Source organism: Gambusia affinis, linkage group LG14, assembly GCF_019740435.1.
Source record: "Gambusia affinis linkage group LG14, SWU_Gaff_1.0, whole genome shotgun sequence".
Taxonomy (NCBI): Eukaryota; Metazoa; Chordata; class Actinopteri; order Cyprinodontiformes; family Poeciliidae; genus Gambusia; species Gambusia affinis.
In genome coordinates, this window is record NC_057881.1 from 5,558,251 (window position 1) to 5,577,882 (window position 19,632).

Here is a 19,632-nt window from a genome sequence, read left to right on the forward strand (position 1 = left end):
ATTTAATTCTCATTTAGTTTAGTTAATATTCAGTCCTAACATCTGAACAGAGAAACCACATTGTGTCATCATACACAAACCAGATGAATACATGTAACCTGTTCTCCACAGTGACAAAAACCACCAACTGCACCCAATAACTACATAGAACAATGAAGTAACTGCACTAACATTATGAATGATTGCTTAATTGATCAAGGTTGCTTGATTCTAGTGGCTATTGTCATGAGATTTGAGACGCATAACTGTTGAGTCCCAATTGGATAAATTGGTTCAGTATATCCCGTTGTACAAATTTTAATTCAGTTTTGATAGTGTAAAGCTATAATATGGTAAAGTCAGTTGATTATGTAATGCCAGTTGGCAAAGATTTGTCAAAAAATGTGTCTATTTTGTGTTTATAGCAAACATGTATATGTCATGTGGAAAGAGAAAAAATTTTAAATCATTTTTTAGGAGGCTTACAAAGAAAAAAACTTTGTTCTCTGTGAAAAACCTTAAGGCCAAACTAAAGCTTACCAGTGATGACAACCCAAACTTAGGGAATAATAATGAGTTGAATACACAGCAGCTTTAATTCATCATATCAACAGATCAGTGCAATCTTTTCTCAGAAATCCCTCCACAGTATATTGGTGGCACAAATAATTCAAGACTTATTAGCTTTTTCTTTCTGAGATATAAAAGATAAAACCATTTAGATCGCGCTCACGTCTGCCTGTCAGCCTAATAGTCCCAGCTGGAAAACACAGAAAAACAGCTCAAAAGGTTACCGATTAATATTTTATATCTTGCCATTTATATTGCTGCCACAAATAATAATATATAAAGTGAATATGTGCTGAGAATTGTCATGCAGCTGTTCATCTGAGCTGCAGCCACCAATAATTCAGAAATCCAGCCTCTGTTTAAATGTTTATTCTCACAAATGGCAGATTCATAGTTGCAAATTAGCCCAGTTTTAAGTTCAGTATTATTTTGAAATTAATAGATGCATGTTGAACAAAAACTAATTAATTCTTCCAAACATTATTGTGAGAGTTGCTATGTGTATAATTATTCTAATTCTGTTGGTGTGTAGCATTTTTTTACATATATTTCTGGGAATATTTGCATGTGGAACTTGCCTTGCTTCTATTTCCTCCGACTCCCTCCATTTTTCTTTCAGAAATTTGCCTCCGTCTTTAATATATTTCTTCATAACTTTGCTTTCATTTTCTGTGCAGCAGAGGCATCCTGCTCATCTCTGCTGCAGTGCAAGTTCATGTTTAGGTTGATGATTTTTACCTAAAACTCCTGACATTTCCTGCAGTGCCTTCCATCTGTCTCCCCAGACTGCCTTCCTCCTTCTGCTCTTAATAAAACCAGGGAGAGGAAATAAAACCAGGGAGATGTTACCGTGAGTGTGGTGCAGGCACCAGGGTAAATAAAAGTTTAAACTTCTGTTTTCCCATTCTTCAGGTGGGCGTTCACTCTCATCATAATCTCTTCCTACACGGCCAACCTGGCGGCGTTTCTCACCGTACAGAGAATGGAGGTGCCGATCGAGTCTCCCGACGACCTGGCAGACCAAACCAACATCCAATATGGCACCATACATGGAGGGTCCACCATGACCTTCTTCATGGTGAAACAAAGAGAGAAATTTCATAGAAAAAAAGTATTCAGACTTGTGTGACTAATTCAATAATCCACCAAAACACTTTGCAATTTCTCTTTCAGAACTCGCGGTACCAGACGTACCAGCGAATGTGGAACTACATGAAGTCCAAGCAGCCCAGTGTGTTTGTGAAGAGCACAGAAGAAGGTATCGCCCGTGTCCTCAATTCCAAGTACGCCTTCCTGATGGAGAGCACCATGAACGAGTATTACCGCAGCCTGAACTGCAACCTCACGCAGATAGGAGGACTGCTGGACACAAAGGGATACGGCATCGGCATGCCGCTGGGTGAGTGGACTGTGATTGGTAAGATATTATTCAATCAATCAAATTGTATTTGTATAGCACATTTCAGCAGCAAGGCATTTCAAAGTGCTTTACGTCAAATCAAACACAAAAACACAATGTAACATAGAATCAACAATAAAAACACAACACCAAGTCAGGTTCCGTCAATAAATTTGTAATTGATTACGTTTCAAATACAAATCTAAACAGGTGGGTTTTTAGTTGAGATTTAAAGAAAGTCAGTGTTTCAGCTGTTTTAAAGTTTTCTGGAAGTTTGTTCCAGATTTGTGGTGCATAGAAGCTAAATGCTGCTTCTCCTCGTTTGGTTCTGGTTCTGGGGATGCAGAGCAGAACCAGAATCAGAACCTGAGAGGTCTGGAAGGTTGATACAACAGCAGCAGATCTTTAATGTATTGTGGTGCTAAACCATTCAGTGATTTATAAACTAGCAACAGTATTTTAAAGTCTATTCTTTGAGGTACAGGGAGTCAGTGTAGGGACTTTAAAACTGGTGTTATGTGCTCTATCTTCCTGGTTTTAGTGAGATACAAAGTATTATTCAGATACAAAGTATGAGAACATCCAGATTAGGGTCCTTCCCTGTCATGTTGATAGTTAACTGACAGAAAAATGTTGAAGAAGCAGTTTACACCAACTTTTATGGGCAAATGAAAGCTTATGACTTATGTAAAGCTTCTGCTATCTCTCTCAGTAGATCAGTATTGATGTATTTCTTTTTGGACTACAATTATTTTCAGCTGAATATGGTAACTATGATGTTTCTGCAACATTACAGCATGTTTAGCTTTCTATAACCGCATTGTGTGTTTTATTGCAAGGAGACCTTGTTACAGAGGCATAGAGTGTCATGTCTGCTTTGGCCATTAATCAGGCCAGATTATTTGTGCATCTGTTCTTCTTGGCAAATTAAATCCATACTGATTCCAATTAGACTTTGGTCAGTCCTGCCAGAGTCTGGCCTGACCTCATCATCTGGCATACACTTGTTCCTGATGAGAAGTGTTGCTCTACAGACATGCATAAGTTATAGAATACCTGCTGTATGAACAGATGCAGCCAGAGAAGAGAGAACAGCAGGAAAAGCAACAAAGGAAGAAAAAAAATTACATATTTTCAGGAGACTGCTCTGTCAGTCAACCTACGTTTTAAGCAATGAAAATATAAGCAGCACGATCTTTGGTGAGCCCCCAACGGATGTCGTCTCTCGTGCTCACTGCTCTGACAGCAAGCAATTACCATCGGCTTAAGAATTAAAAGGAAAAGTCATTTGGGTTCCCATATTTCATCTTTAAATGTTTCTCATTATTATCAGAATCAGTGTAACTACGGTGAAGACTTTCTAGACACTTTATCATGAAGTTGGTAATAAGAGGCAGCTGGAGAAGTAGAATAAAATGACTAGATATTTACATGCACATGAGTGCATAGTGCACCAAAACGTATTAAGAGGATTTCAGATTCAAAAATCTCAATAAGACTGCCTTGTTCAGGTCTGAAAGACAAAAGATACATTTCAAATGTCTTGTACAATCCCAACTTTGCACAACATCCTGTGAGTCTGTATTCAAGTAAATGTTTTATTTACCGTTATCCCACCTGGATAAGTTGGTTAATTTGTAATGTTAGGAGAGATTGGAAAACTAAGACCTTTCATGGGGAAATTATTTTTGCAAAGAAATTATTAAAGAATATATTATTCAGAAATGTTACACAGGTTTTATAAAATCTTGGAAAGGTTTACTCCAGATAGGATTATTTTGTCCTCCTGCAGAGTAATCCCTTTGTTTCTTGTTCTCCTTTTTTAATCAGAGAAAAAAATATTTTGGCACCTTTAGAAGTACTAAATCTGTATCTCTTTTGTACCTCATATGGTAGATGATTTGAATAGTTAACAGTTTCAGTGATGAAAGGATTTTAATAATTTTGTGAATGTTGAAATTTTCTGAAGTCAGTCATTCTTCTAAAACGTTGCCTAACTCGATATTAGATCCTAAAGAAAAATGATATTTTAAAGAAAGTAAATACACAAGTTTATCTAAAAAATGTCAAAAAGTGGATTCATTAATATCTTCTTTCAAATCACACATTCTGTTTGTTAGTTTGTGACGGTCTGTGCTGAACAACAGGTGACTCTAAAATAAAAACGTATGCTTTACGTTAAAAGAGTTTAATTTACATTTCCTCCTGTCAGTTTAGTGCCAGTTTTTTTTCTTCACCATCCAAGACCTATCTCTGTGACTGATTATGAATTTTAGTTTTATTGTTCTGGTTAGTGAATAAGTGCCATTTGGTCCTCATTAACAATATTTCCCTTGGGCAAGCGGAGAAGAAAAAAAAAAAAAAGAGAGACACAAATTAATATTTTTAAAACTGGAAGAGTTCTGATGACAAATTGAGATATTACTAATTAAACATTTTATTTAAAATTAGTTTTTTTTCCTTGTTTATTTTTTTCCTGTTCATTTTTCAGGATGATAACTAAAATTACAATAACTTCATATACTGACATGAATTCTCAACAAAAATTTAAAGTATGTTCTTATTGCTTTTGTTTACAAATCATTTAATTGAACCTTAGACTTGTTAAAATAAAACCTTGGTTATCCCATTTAAAATATTATTATCAGTGGAATTAAATAGACTTTAGCCAAAATCCAACATCGTCATCTGAATATAGCAGTTTTCTTTTCTTTTTTTATTGCATTTCTTTGCCATTCTGTCTATCGAGCAACTTAAGTATTATCAATTTGGCTCTCTTGGGAATGAAGGAAAAGTGTTGTAGTCCACTTTCAGCTAGCTGACCAGCAGTCCACAGCAATACTCAAGAGTGGGGTCATGCTGTGCTACTCTGTGCCCCGTACAGCTGAAGAAAATGGTGATATCTCACTGACATCTCATTATAAGGAACCCAGAGTGTAGGAATGGTATGTCGGAACGATATAAATTTTGCTGTTTGTAGCCCAACTGGGTTTCAATTTTAATGCAGAGGGAACATTTCTTTTTACTGTGCCAGAGTGAAGACTGCTGCTGCTGATGTGAAGTGTGCCTCAAATAATATCTTGTGCTCAAAACAAATTTTTTTTTTTTAGATGTTAATATTTAGTTCAGTCATTTGGAACATGAAGTATGCAAACACAAACTTTAAAACATCAGCGAAAATGTTTCATTTGTGTTTTTACCAGTTTTGAGCTTGCATTTAGCAAAATATCTACCACATCAAAAGAACAAAGAGTTCTGAAAAAGGCTGCATTCTGTGACGAAAAGAGAATAAATACTTGCTGTTAGTTTTTGGTCTGCAGTACTCCTAAATAGAAATAGTTTGTTTCACTATAGGAGCCACTGGACTTCTCCTGAATTATCTTAAAATATCCCAGAATTTGCTTCGGAGTAATTTCGAAGTAATCATGTATTCCTCTGCTTTCCTTCGCCTGCAGGCTCTCCTTACCGAGATGAGATCACGCTGGGGATTCTGCAGCTGCAGGAGAGCAACAGGCTGGAGATTCTGAAGAGGCGCTGGTGGGAGGGAGGCCAGTGTCCTAAAGAGGAGGACCACCGAGCCAAAGGTTGGGTCAGCAGACCGTTACCTTTGTATCCACAATGCTAGTATTATTACCCACTGTCCATTTGAACTCGGTGCTAAATTACAACAGCTGTAGTTTGGATGGATAAACAGTTCAGTGTCAGCTTAATGTGACTATATGAATAGAAATGCAATTCATTCACTGTCATCTTAACTTTAATAAAAGGCCTACACATTTTGCATCCAAACAAGAAATCATTTCAAACGTGCCATTCTAAATTACTTGAAATGCCACTCCAATTTTTTTAAATGACACTGATAATCAAAAATTCCTGTTCATTTGTCGTCTGTTGACTGATTGATTAATTCCACTGCAGTCACACTTGTACTTTGCTGTGTTATCAAAGCTGTCATTGATTGACAGATCAATGGATTAGTCTTTTATACGCAAGATGAAACCAGCCAGGCAACATGATTCAAGGTGCAGTCCCAAACTCGAATAAAGCAGAGACACTCTGCCGTGACAGATGGTGCAGTCATTAAAAATGTGGAACAATTAGCGTTTTAAGTGGTCAGAATGTAACCCAGTTACACTGGAGTCAACACTTTGCAGGAAGATGGATATCACCAGATGTTCTGGAAAGAAATGTGACTGTGTGTTCGTGCAGAGGTTTTCTGGGGGAATTCTAGGAGTTTCAGATATGTTTGACAGTTAAATGCATCTCAAACAGATGGAGACGGTGCGGAGATGAAAGAGGGGGATTCAACAACATTTATAGCAAGGTTTGAGAGCAAGTCTGTTTGGTTTAGATGTTGTTTAAAATAAAAAAAAAAGCCATGCTCACTGGGTTAAAAGCCTTTAATTTGCCCTAGCAGTGTTTTCCCCTCAGTTTGTGGTTTGTAAGCTCCTCAGCTGAGATGGATTTCTATTCATAGCCATTCATAGGAAATTCACATGTTTCTTTTATAGTAATTGTTAGGTGTGTCAAAAAAATTTTCAGTGAGAAATGTGTTAAAAAAGAAAAAAAAAACAATTTGTTCCTTTTGGTCTATTTTCCCTCTTATATAAATGAACTCAAATTAAGATAGGAACTTTTTAAGAAGCTAAAAAGAAAAATGCATTTGTAAGATTATTTTAAGGTCTTTTCCATCCATCCATCCATTTTCTAACACCCTTGTCCCTAATGGGGTCGGGAAGGTTGCTGGTTCCTCTCCAGCTAACGTTTCAGGCGAGAGGCGGGTTCACCCTGGACAGGTCGCCAGTCTGTCGCAGGGCAACACAGAGACAAACAGGACAAACAACCATTCACACACACACCCACACCTAGGGAGAATTTAGAAAGACCAATTAACCTGACAGTCATGTTTTTGGAACAAAAGGTGTGATAGGATCTGTTTCTTTAATTTTTCACCCTGTCTTTGTTGTATTTTTCCTGAGATGAAGCACAGTATTAAAAAGAATTACTGCCTGCTATTTTATTCATTTACATCTTGCTTGTTGTTTGTCATTTATCGATTTTACAGACTCAAATATTCCCCCAGCATCTCAATAAACTAATATTTACTTCTGGCACATCTCGCTGCAACAAGACAACATTGTTCGTCTTCATTGACTTTTTCCCTCTGATTAAGGCTTCAGCAGCCAATCTTAATGGAATCATGAGACCAGCCGCTGAATCGATCAGTAGCTCTTTGTCATCTGTTTGTGCAGCTTTCTTTATTTCCAAAACAGGAAAACAATGAGATCCTGATAATAATCCAAGTGTGTGTTTTCACCTAGATTTGCTGTGCAGTGTGGACACAATAGTTCTGGTTTGTACTGTAAGTAGACTCAAATGTTTCCCTTTTATGGAAAAAAGGGCAAGTCACAGTGGCATTATTTAGCCAATTCATTCTGAATTAATTAAGAAATTGATGTTATAGTGAAATTGGTTTTAACTGAGGTCTGTTTAAATTAAGCATTGACCTTGGAAGAGATGGAAGCTTGTTTTTTTATATATGTGTGAAGTCTGACAAAATTAATCCATTAAAAGTCCATTATGAATGATCAGAAGTCGCTTTGTTGATGATCACGCAGGAAGCTGAATGTGTGTGTTTCCCCCCTTCTGTGCTCACAAAGAAAGAAAACAGCTGGCAGGTAAATCCTGCAACAAGAAAAAGATCATATTTTCTGACAATCTGGAGAGCTTCAGTGAGAGGCTCAAGGATGTGAACTTGGGAAAATAGTAGAATGAGTTTCTAAGAAGTGGTTTCTTTGAAGGTTTTTTTTTTTTTTTTAATGCACTTTTCGTTTGTGGTTTTGAAGTCAGCCGAACAATTTCAGTAAAGAATTGCCCGCAGTTGCTGTTATCATACTGGGCAATTGCAGGACTTTGTTTTCTGGGTAGCAGCGCTAGTTTATAGTCTTCTAGTCGCTGGGAAGAAAGAACTGCAATTTCACTTCTTGACCCATTTAGGATGCCACAGTCTGTCTTTGAAATGCTTTTTACTGCTGTCACAGATTCATTCATAAATTGAGAGGTGCTGATTCTAACATCCATCACCTGCAGTAGGCAAAGGAGGGCATCTAAGGACAGAATCCACCCCCATAGTCAAGTTGAGCAGCCAAAAATGCTGCTGACAGTTCCACAAAAGCCAGTCTTACTGCACATAAAAAGAAAACCTTAATTAAATCTGAGCACACGAGATAAGATACTGCAGGACTTCAAAATCTGATTAGTTATTCACTGAATATTTAGGTGTGTTAGTAGTAGTGAAGATAAAGTCTAATGAGAAATATTCAGTTATTTCCTTTTTTTAACACGCTTTTGGCGAACTAGAACTGTGCAAAGGGAAAAACATGGACAACAAAGGCATAAAGGGAGAAATACCACAATACATTTCTAGCAGGACTAACCAGACTCCCAAAAAGACTGCTTCCAGCAAAGAAGAGCAGTACAATCCCTTCTTTTTGTAGAGGGATTAAAGACGCCAAACTTGAATCACTGAGGAGAAAGCAGAGAAAAAAGAGGAACATAAAGCAGCCTTCATACTGTAAAATCTCCTCTGGCAGCTTCTCTCCTGAGTTTTCCACTCAGTTCTTGACATGAACTACATTCAGAAACAGGACCTCACAACATTTAAACACTGGCTTGTTATCCATACGAGAGAGTCACACATCCCACAGGATGTTCATATTCTGAAGAGAAAAGCTACCCAGAACTACTGGGCCCTCTGTGAACAGCGATTGACCACTAAACTTATAACTGTTTGTTTAATTCTTGGTGCCAACAACTACCACCAATGTGTGATTGACATGGTTAGAGCGGTATTACAGAGTTGTTCATATTCAGCAGCACTGCAGCGTTTTACAGCAAATATGGCGGTTTAAAGAGCATGACACAGCATCTCAATCAAACAGAAGTCTGGGCTTTAACTAGGCCTCTCCAAAGCTTTCATTGTAATTCTTTTGACATTCATTTATACTGGTGTGCTGTCAGTCATTATATCACCTAAATGTGCTTGAGTTTAAGGTATTGAAAAATCGCCTGAAGTTTTGTAGTTGTTGTTTTTGATTTTTTTGTGACCTAATGAATGAGTTCTCAATGTACCACTGTACTTATTGTGGACTGTTACCATCGCTTCTTATATTTTGCATAACGGCTCTTACTGTGTTTTGATGAAGTCACAAAACATTGAATAATCAACCACCTTGTTTCTCAGCTGTTCTTGGATTCCTATGGATCAAAAGTTGTGTTTTTGAGATTTTTTTTTATTTATTTATTCTTTTACTTATTTTATTTCATTTTTTGATTGTACAAATCAGGTAATAATTAGACCTGAGTGTGGCTCATGAAGTTGACCTTTCCAAACCTTCTGTTTTAATGTGGTTTAGTTTGGGTCACCTTCATCTGATCAAAAAACAAAATAAAACAAATTATTCATAGTGATCCCCTTGTTTTTGTGTTTTTCAGGTCTCGGCATGGAGAATATTGGCGGGATCTTTGTAGTTCTGATTTGTGGCCTGATCGTAGCTGTGTTTGTGGCCATCATGGAGTTTGTGTGGTCAACTCGCCGCACTGCTGAGACAGGCGAGGTAAAACTGCATCCTCCTCTTCCTCTTGCATTTTCCTCCTACTGCACCATTCCTGAGCTTTGAGCACAGTGTCTGCACCATAGCCACATAAACACTTCATAACTTTGCAAAGAAAAACTATCTATAAATTTGTGATGTGAATTTGTCATTTGGCTTCTAATAAAAGGGTTATAAAAACATCAAAGAGGTCTGAAGTCTTTATTTCATTTGTGGTCTTTTCAGTGAATTTAAGGTTTAGTAAATATTTAGGGCTGTTTTGTGCAAACAAGGATGTTAAATCAAATGAAAATGGTCAAAACGTCATACGTTTGCAGCTTTGGAAGTGAACAGGAAGATTCAAGTCAGGTCAACAGAGAGCAAAGCTGGGGAGCACTGATAAACTTCTGTTCTCTTGCACTGAAAGAAAAGCATAAACATGTCTGCCCTCATTCTGAGTCAGGCCGCATTGTATTTAAAAAGAACATCGAACTGGAAATGGCAGCCTTTGTTCACAAACAGCCATTCTTTTACTACAGACTCAAACTCCACTTCTAAATAATATATTCTATGACCATTTCCACAGTCACAAACACAGAAGCACATGGGTAAAAAAAAAAAAAGATACAAGCTACACTCTTGCAGCAAGGAAGGTATGAGAAAATAAAGTAATTGTTTCCGTTAAAGAATAAAGAGTAACTGTCAGGATTAGGACCTTTTGTCACCAATCCTTATCCTAGTCTGATGAGAACAAGCTTCTGCCAATACAGAGTCCGTTAGATCAGTTAGATCTGGGGTCAGGTGAGCAATGGCAGACAAGAAGTCGTGTCATGTTGGACTCAAATGTAGCTTAATTACATGGTCAAAATGATTGGGACCAAACCACATCACAATGAGGTGTTCCTTAACACAAATCAACCATACATCTCACCATGCTGCCTTTAAAAAAAAAGAAAACTCAGAGACATTAATGATGTTGTATGTTCAACAGTAAGGCTTCACAATATACAGTTAATATATCCTCATTGCAAATCTGTGGTATCAATATCACAAAGGACTGTTTGGAGTGCAATAATTGTTGGCTAATATATTCCAAGTGTAACAGACATGAATTTCACATGTAACAGAAGAGTGATGGAGGCACAGATAAGATGGGAAAAACTAAGCATACATATCACAGCTGATATTATCAGTGCAATCTTTATTAATATTATCACAGTCACTGCTAATATCATGCAGCTCTGCATTTCCAAACAAATGAAATGTGTTCCATAGATTTGTCTTTTGCTTTTCTTCAAATAAAATTTTAAAATTATTTCATGAATGTACTATTGCAAGGGCTGCATAATACCTGAATTTTATTACGTAGGTAATGTAAGAGTCTATGTAAATGGCAGCGCAACAAGCTGCCTTTTAATTGAAGTTGTACCTTTACTATTTGCATATGCTCAAACAAATCCTTAGAATAAAATTAACTGGGAAGTTAGAGCCAAGCTGTGCCTACCTGAGCCGTGACACTCAGGACAACCATGTTTTTATTCACTTCCACAGTCAGCTCTCTGCCTGACCAGAAGAGAAAGATGATTAGTTACATCGTTTAACATGTTTAACTCTTCACTTTCCTAGCCATCATTTTAGTTAAAGCAATTTAATTACAAAAAATGCCTGTAATTCATTTTCAAAATCTGACCACTAGAAGATATTCAGTATTTTTTTATGTCTCCATGCAACTCACAATTGCACAACTTGGAGGGTAACATTAGCGTACTTTAGTAGCCATAGAAACAGAGTACAGTTATATTTTAAGGTTTTGAATAAAGAAAAGGGACCCAAAAATATAACAAGAAAAATCCAAAACATGAATTGAGACAAAGTCATATTTATATTCTGCTGTCAGTGGCTTGTTTGTCCTCTGCAGACAGGGTTTGTTGTTTTGGCTTCTATTCTCTTGTATTTATCTGTTATTGATTTGACTCTCTCCTCTGGATGTTTTTACTGTAGAGTGCAGAGGTAGCACTGGTTGGATGTGGATTCAGAGGAAGCTGCACACAGACATACACTGATAAAAATACTGTTAATGTTGCTTTCTTGCTTTTTCTACGTTTAAATATGCTCTTTTTAAAAAAACAACAAACAAACAAAGAAAAAACTTCTGAGTTTGTATATATCCAGAACACAGACTGAGGATGTTGCTACATCACAAATTAGTTTCTAATTGAATACTTATGTTTTGTTCTTGTAATAACATTTTAGAAATAAAAATTATGACTTTCTTAATTGTATCAATAATATGAGTTCTGTCTCCATGATGTTTTGAATGTAAAAGTAAATTTTTAGGCCATAGTCAATTCAAGAAAAAAGAAGATACTGTGCAGATGGAGCTAGAATGTTTAAGATTTATTTATTGTTCTGTGGCAATCAGAAAAAAGATGTTCATCCTGCTGTTTCTTAGGGTTTCTTCTCGTTTTTTCATATTTTCTTATCTTCCTTTTGTCTCTCAGGTCTCTGTTTGTCAGGAGATGTTGACAGAGTTTCGAAATGCAGTTTCTTGTAAGAAAAGTTCCCGGGCCCGTCGGCGCCGCCCCCTGAGCAGTGCTGGGAGTGGAGTTCTGCGTCATCCCTCCCGACTAGCTCTAGCAGGTCCTAGGCCAATTCGGCTTGTCCGAGAGATGCGACTCAGCAATGGGAAACTCTACAGTGGCACTGGGCCACTGACTGGGGGTTTGGCTGGGCTGGGGGCAGGTATGGCGACAGGACCTGATTTGGGCCCAGGGCCACAGAGGCTCTTGGACGATCCATTAGGCGCCAACTCTGCCTCTAGTAACCCTCCTCCACCTCCCCCTATGCCAGCCTTTGAGGCTCCGCCCGCCCCGCCACGCAGCTTCATGCAGAGCTGCAGTCATGTCCGCATCTGCCAGGAGTGCCGGCGGATCCAAAGTCTGCGGCCAGCCACACTCACCCCTCCCCCACCTCCTCCACCTTCGTCCTCCTCCTCTGCCTCGTCCTGCTCCCGTATCCCTCCTTCGCTGGCGATGTCAGGACATCACCATCGCCATAATCCCCACCACCACCTCCACTACCACCATGGATCTATGTCATTACCCCGCCTCCCTCCTCCTCCTCCCCCAATCTCAACAGACAGAGCCGACAGTGATGGGGGAACAGCAAGCCCACTACGGGGGAAAAACAGACCCGCACCTCCACCCAGGCCGATGCCTGCCAAAGGACCAACATACCCACCAACAGACTTACTTGGGGGACACAATTGTGCTTAAAAACATTGAGTAAAGACTCAAAAGATACATTTTAAAACATTGAAACTTTTCCTTTGGCCCTAGCAACACAGCTGTACCTGTCCAAACTCCTGAGGAAGAGGAGAGAAGAAACTATTTGGACCCATTTGTAGGGTGGATCCCTCAAAGTGGAGCCTTTGGCTTAGTTCGTACTACAGACCTTTACTGAGTGATGATTGATTCTAAGCCCTCTAACCAGGCAGCGGAGAGGATTAAATAAATTGAACTCTGGAATTTGCAACTTAAAGCAGTTGCACGAATAGGCAAACAGAGAATCAGCGAACAACTTCAGATTCAGTCCACCATCTCTTACCTCGGCAAATCCTCCCACTGCAAGAATAGATGACTTTGAGACACAGACAGGTAGAGGTCACGGTTGTTTTTGTTTTCTTTTTTTTTCTTTTTTTTCCATTTGAATACTGAAGTAGGTGTTTGTGTAAGAAGAGACCTTCCCGCAGACAAGTGGTAGCAGAGCAGTTGTACAGTAAACATGGTCTTCTGTCACTCTTTTGGACGTTTATGGAAGGAGGATGTAGCTTTTTTTTCCCCACACTGTTTTGCTGTTTGTAAAGATTCCTGCTGGCTGGTGCTGTGATCCACAGAGCAAATAAACAAAAAAGTAATTACTTGCCTAAAGTGTTCAAAACTGTGCTGAGGTAGTTCTTCTGTTACATAGAAAATGTATCAAGTCAGAAAAATGCACTGTGAGGCATCTGAAGGTAAAGGGCTGAGAAGCAACAAGAGTTCATTATTTTTCTAAAGAAAACAACAAAAAACAAAGAAAAAAAGTTTGAAATCTTTGAGATGTCATGTTACATAACTTCAAGATGTGACAACCAGTTGCATAGCAACGTTTTTAGGTTTAAAAAAGTATTATTTTTAGCATTGTTTGGGGAGAAGAACATCACTTAAGGCCTTTGCACTCCACGTCTCAGTTCTTCAGTTTATGTCAGCAGAGTAATCATGCACATGAATGTTATTGTCTAAAATTAAATCAAAAAAATTGATGTGCATCAACCATTCAGATATAAAGAACATGTAACTGTTTCCAGAAGTGTGTGGTCTTCTTTTAGATGTGCTGATCCAGTATTATCAGCAGCATGCATGAATCAATCGTGAAGTGGTCACAAACGTTTTTTCAGCTGAAGCCTTCTTTATGCTTGGTTGGATGGACCAGCTTTTTACTTATTTTTCTACTGTAAACGACAACAAAACCGCCTTGACAACATAGCATTTCTATTCTGCCTTGTATTGTAAAATTTCCACAAAGGTTTGGTTAATTAAACCCTTGGGACAACGTTTGCTAACTTTTGGCACTTTCAAATTTGTTAGATGGTGGATTAAGATAATATAATATGTGTAGACTTGTGCAAAGGCCTTTTAGTTTGTAGTTTTTAATTTAGCATATAAGGCTATTTCTATTATCAAATGACATTGATGTCACAAAATGGATGAGCAGGTGAATTTAAAATACACCTCAAGATGTCACTTTAACATATATTTTTGTACACATTAGGTTAATGTAAAATTCAGATGTATAAAATTTATACTGAGTCAAGTTAGCAGTTTGAAACTCTCTCTTAGCATGCTAGGCTAAGTGAGGCTAACAGGAATGGAAAACTAATTTCAAGATGTTCCAGTAAGCAGCCAAACGGGGAAACATCTCCAGATCTTATCTTAGAAAATTATCTTTCATCCAGCTGAAAAATATCTGTTTTATATAATTTTATGTGACACCAAGCTGCTTAATTAGGTTAATAGCAGGGTTATTTCCACGACGTTAGCCATAGCTTAAAGCTAACTCGACTGTTCCTCTTAAATACAAAACCTTCAACCATCAACTTCGACTTATCAATTTTTTTAATAAGGATGATTAAGTGGCCACAATTGGAATACAAAATATATTATTCAAGTGCATTAAAATTGGAATATTATTCCAGATGATAATCAGAAGATAGAATAATGAAAGTTGTACCAATTGAGATTTTTATCCCCTAATACTGATCCAAGTCATTTAAGATTGGTATATTGGCAAAAACCGATAGTTATCGGTATATCACCCGACAGCTTAAAAGTCCAATGAAATGCATTAGATTCATGGTGTAACTGTGTCTCACCAATGAGAATTTAGATGCTATAATATTTTCTATTTGTCTTTCTTTTACTGTAGGATAACTCTTGTATGTTTCCTCTCTCTGGTTATGACTTGGTAACTCAGCTCATAAAACATTTTTGTGTAATTTCAGTAATTCTTGTGCAGACAAACCTTACAGAGCAAGTCCTTCTGCTTCTTAAACTTGGACTTGTTCTTTGAACGTTGTCAGATCTAACAGCTAAATGGAGATGCATCTGAACACAAAGTGTGGAACGGGTCACATGACAGAAATGGGAACTGCTTGTAGTTTATCTTTCACTGAGTATCACTGTTAAGGAAGAAACAGTTTAATTATGTACTTGGCATGCAATGCAGTTTTGCAATGCATGCCTGTACAGGTTTGTCAAGGTGTGTTTTTGCACATATCAATCAAGATAAAACCACTAAACTTACAGCAATGACTCGGATGCCCTCAAGGACCGCAATTTGATCCTCTGGTCTTATTGAGTGCTTTTTGTTTGACTGCACATGAAATGTTCGTGTTACTAAACTTACCAATTCATATTGGTCAGCTTAGTAAATGTTTTAAGGTGTAGATGTGACCAAGCCAATGCAGCTTTGTTACAATTTAAATTTCTAATGCCATATTTTTTTGTTTGTTTTATGGATGAAGAAAATTAAAACACTGAAAACTGTGATCTTTCAAATGATGTTCAATTATAAAAAAACACTGAATTGTTGTGTGCTTTCAGTACTTGGAATGCTGTCTATTCACGGTGCAGGATATGTGAATTGTTTTAGTTTTTGTAGAGCATATCTAAGAAATTCAAAAGAAATGGCAGCTTGGGAAGAAGAAAAGCTCGGCTGCAATGATACTTGACACTTGACATGCCATTGGCTGGTGTTTGCAAAGCAACAATCTAGGACTGTCATCTTCCTTTCCAGCTGTTCCCATAAGGAAGACCGTGGATGTTAAGTTGTCCAGTATCATGATAGTAGTAAGGTATTTGTTGTTTAAACTATTAAATTAGGCATTTATAAGCATTATTATAAGCATTATTAGCAGGGATCTCAAGTACTTGCAAACTTCAGCTTTTGCCAAGCAGGTTTGGTCCCAAATCCCAGCAAACACCGAGGATGCACTGTAATTTTTGGGGAATTTTATTTGTTAATGTTGCTGAAAATTTTGCAAACCTAATGAAAAATCCATAGTTGTGTTAATTAAGACTATATGGACCCTTTTACCTCTGATAAAGATGCTTGAAAAAGAAATTTACTGAACATACAGATAGTGAAGAACTACCTCAGTGCAGTTCCATCTGTTTTAGGTCAGTTTATTCCATTTATGCTGTTTTTAGGCTGTTTTTCTGGCTCAAAGGAGCTTGGAAACTTTGTACTGTACACACACCTAAGGACATGCCTACATACAAACACATGCAGAAACACATTTGACTGTAAACTTGGTGGGCAAACTGAAGCAAAACAACACACTAAATTTGTGATTGTATTTTCATTGTGTCCAATTGGAGTGTTACTTGCAATTTTATTCTATTTTTTTATATAATGGAAATTTTTCTTGAAGATTCATTTATAATCATATTCCCCCGACCCTGGATCATCATAAACATGTTGGTTATGAATAGCAGTTCCACATGTAAAGGCTTACAGTTGTGTAACTGTGATTAGAGAAAAATGAAACATTGTATTGAAGAGCAGTGCCTGTACATTTTTATTCATTTTGTGATTTTATTTTACTTTTTCATATAAACTGTAATGTCGAGGCAGCAGCAAAAGTGGATAATGTTGGTGAAAACCTAACATTAAGGTATGTTCATGCTTGCGTGTGTAAGACTGTGTGCTTGGCTATCTTTGTGAGAACAAGGTGAGTTCAGGCGTTGAAAGTTTCAGATCCAGGTCTGAATGGGGCTCAAGTCATTGGGATAACGCATGTCCTCACAAACTCAGCTATGCAAGTGTGAACATTGTTCTGCTGCACATTTGACTATGTTCGGGTTTTTGTTTTTGTTTTCCTCCCTCAGATTTGTACCAGCAGATTTCAGCTGTTCACACCAGAACAGGGATGATAGAAGGATACTCTTCTGATGATTCTGATGTTATCATGATTATTATCAATATTGATGTGTGGGGTGACTCTAGGAGGGGTTCCTCCCTCTGATGTTCAATATATAGAAACATATTTGGAATAAAAAAAAAAAAAAAACTTTAAAAAAATCATTGTATTGAAAATGCGTTTGACTGTGTTGTTTTTATTTTTTTAGTTAGTAGTTGTTTACTGTTTCACTTTATTGATCTCTTACATCACTGTGGAATAATTTAACCAGCTCTTTAAAGGTTTGTAAACTTTTGTTACTACGCAGTTCTTTTAAGGTTCTGCTACATGTTTTTTGACTTTGGCTAGACCAAAACCTTGGTTCTTTTCTTTTTCAACCATTCTGCTCAGGATTAGCTGTTTGGGACTATTGTCTCGTTAATTAAACATTTTCACCAAGGGATTAGCTGTCAGTCAAATATCTTGACATCGGATTTTAGATTGTTATACAACTAAAGTTGACCTTTCTAGCTTGGCAGCTAGCTTGGATGTTTTGATTTGCTGTGGCACTACAAAGCTGTGCAGAACTAGACGAACATCTCAGCCATGTTCTAGAAGTTTCATAATTCATTTTCTATGTTTCAAGAGAGCAAAAAAAAAAAAAGCTGAACATTTATTTTTCATCTGTTTTGAACAGGTATGTAAACCGCGAATTATTTTTGCTTTCATAAAAGTGGTTAGACCTGCTGCTAATCAGTTATTTCTGTGCATTTTCATTTTGCTGCTATATTCTTAGGTTTTAGAAGAACAAAAATGCAGACATGAACTCAGAGAGCACAGTGAAGGAGGATGATGACAGAAAACTGACAGAACGTAATTTGGATACAGGTGAGCTAATCAGTGGCATTTGGAGCAGCTGTGGAAGAGAACAAAAACAGGGGCACAGGAAATTACAATATTTAATATAGAGGGGGAAAGAAATAGATAAAATCCAGCTACAAATTGGGGAACCTAAATGGATAAACACAGAAACAGAAAGAACACAATAAAGAAATAAGAAAGAAAGCCTAAATAAATTATCTGGTATGACAACACTTTTTATCAAACTTTTTAATCAATAATGATGTTTTTCACCAACCAAACCCTAAAAGACTAAGATTTACATGAACATGACAGTAAAATTGACTATGCTGTTTCAATAAGGCTTCTTTTGCAGGTTGAAAGTGCCTTTTAGGATTAACAACCTTTAAAGAAGTTTATATTTTATTAGTCTGGCTAAAAATTGTTTTCAATAAATTAAATGCTTTTATTTGCTGAAAGAGGAAATGCATCATAAAGAAAGGCTTAAAACACCACTTTGTGTGTAATTAATCTATATAATGTGCTTCACTTAGTGAATTGAGTTACTAAAACAAATAATCTTGCCAATAATATTCTAATTTACTGAGACGCATATACAAGCTGGCAGCACCTGGCTGCTACTTTACTCAAAGTCTATGGATGCAGCAGTTGTGTACTCAGTTTGTTCGTCTTCTGCACCGAATGATACAAAGCCTTTTTCATAGCAGTCAATGTAAATTAGTTAAAATAGAAAAGATCCACAAACTGGCATTTCACACAAACTATGATTTCACAGATTGTGGGTTTGTTTGACCTCTGTGTCTGGATTGTCGTGCAGTGTGCTCCTAGTTTATATCATGCATATTCTGTGCAGCTGCACCCTTTTTTTTTTTTTTTTTTTGGTAAACATGAAAACCTAGTGCCATAATGTAAAAACATACCAGAAAGTATAAAACAATTACCTATAATGAATTCTGGGTTTATCAAATATGAAGGCTTAATGCAAAGTGGAATTTTTTTATGTTTTTAGATTTAACCACTTAATTTAAAATCAGATCGTTCTAAGGATGTTCTGGCAGTTATTCAAACTTTATTTTCCTCTCAGATGGATTTTGGTGTCAACAAACACAAACCGGGCTTATATCCAAAATATAAAAGCAATCCACAGCCTTTGGGAAGTATATACAGAAAGAGAAAAGGGTTGATAGCAACAAAAGGCAAGGTATAGGAACAGTACAGGAAACAAAAAAACACCAACACATGGAGTTAAAAACCTTTAAATCTGTTTATTTCAGAGCAAGTAGAGCCGGTCCAAACTGGCTGTGATGTTACAAATTCTGCTCAGGCAAGAAGATCAGAAAGGGAAATCTGCACTCTGTATTCTGCAAATGGAAGTTAAAAATCAAAACCATGAAACAACATCAACAACAAACGCCCCAGGGTATATTTAGAAATTTACTTCAAAAAAGGGATGAAAAGCATCTACAAATCGCCTAAAATTGACTTTTAGGATTTTAAGAAGAGTTCAATACAACCTATTTAGCTCCAATTCACAACACGTGTCATCACAAGGCACTTTCTTTGTTAGAATCAGAACCTGTCTTTACTAGAAAGCCTGAAGGTAGAAAAGAAGAAAATCTGCTGAAAGAAATTAATCAATAATTTAAATTCAACACCAGCCTTAAAAATGACATCCTTTGATGTTACTGGGGGTATTTTGAAAAAATAATTCTTCCACCTAAATCTGTCCACATGTTGAATTTAAATTTATAATTAAAACAATTCACAATATTTTTTTTTATCATGAGTTTAGT

At 37.0% G+C, this 19,632-nt stretch overlaps 1 protein-coding gene across 2 annotated transcripts in view; it reads left to right on the plus strand.

Moving 5' to 3' along the window:
- Positions 1-17,079, plus strand: part of LOC122844157 (glutamate receptor ionotropic, kainate 5-like) — a 192,385-nt gene extending 175,306 nt beyond the window's left edge. For both annotated transcript variants that reach the window (XM_044139370.1, XM_044139369.1), the window contains exons 17-21: positions 1,462-1,627; positions 1,723-1,948; positions 5,404-5,532; positions 9,443-9,564; positions 12,042-17,079. In XM_044139370.1, the coding sequence (XP_043995305.1) occupies positions 1,462-1,627; positions 1,723-1,948; positions 5,404-5,532; positions 9,443-9,564; positions 12,042-12,815 (1,417 nt within the window). In that variant the 3' untranslated portion in view covers positions 12,816-17,079. The remainder of the gene's footprint in view (positions 1-1,461; positions 1,628-1,722; positions 1,949-5,403; positions 5,533-9,442; positions 9,565-12,041) is intronic.
- The last annotated feature ends 2,553 nt before the right edge of the window (positions 17,080-19,632 follow it).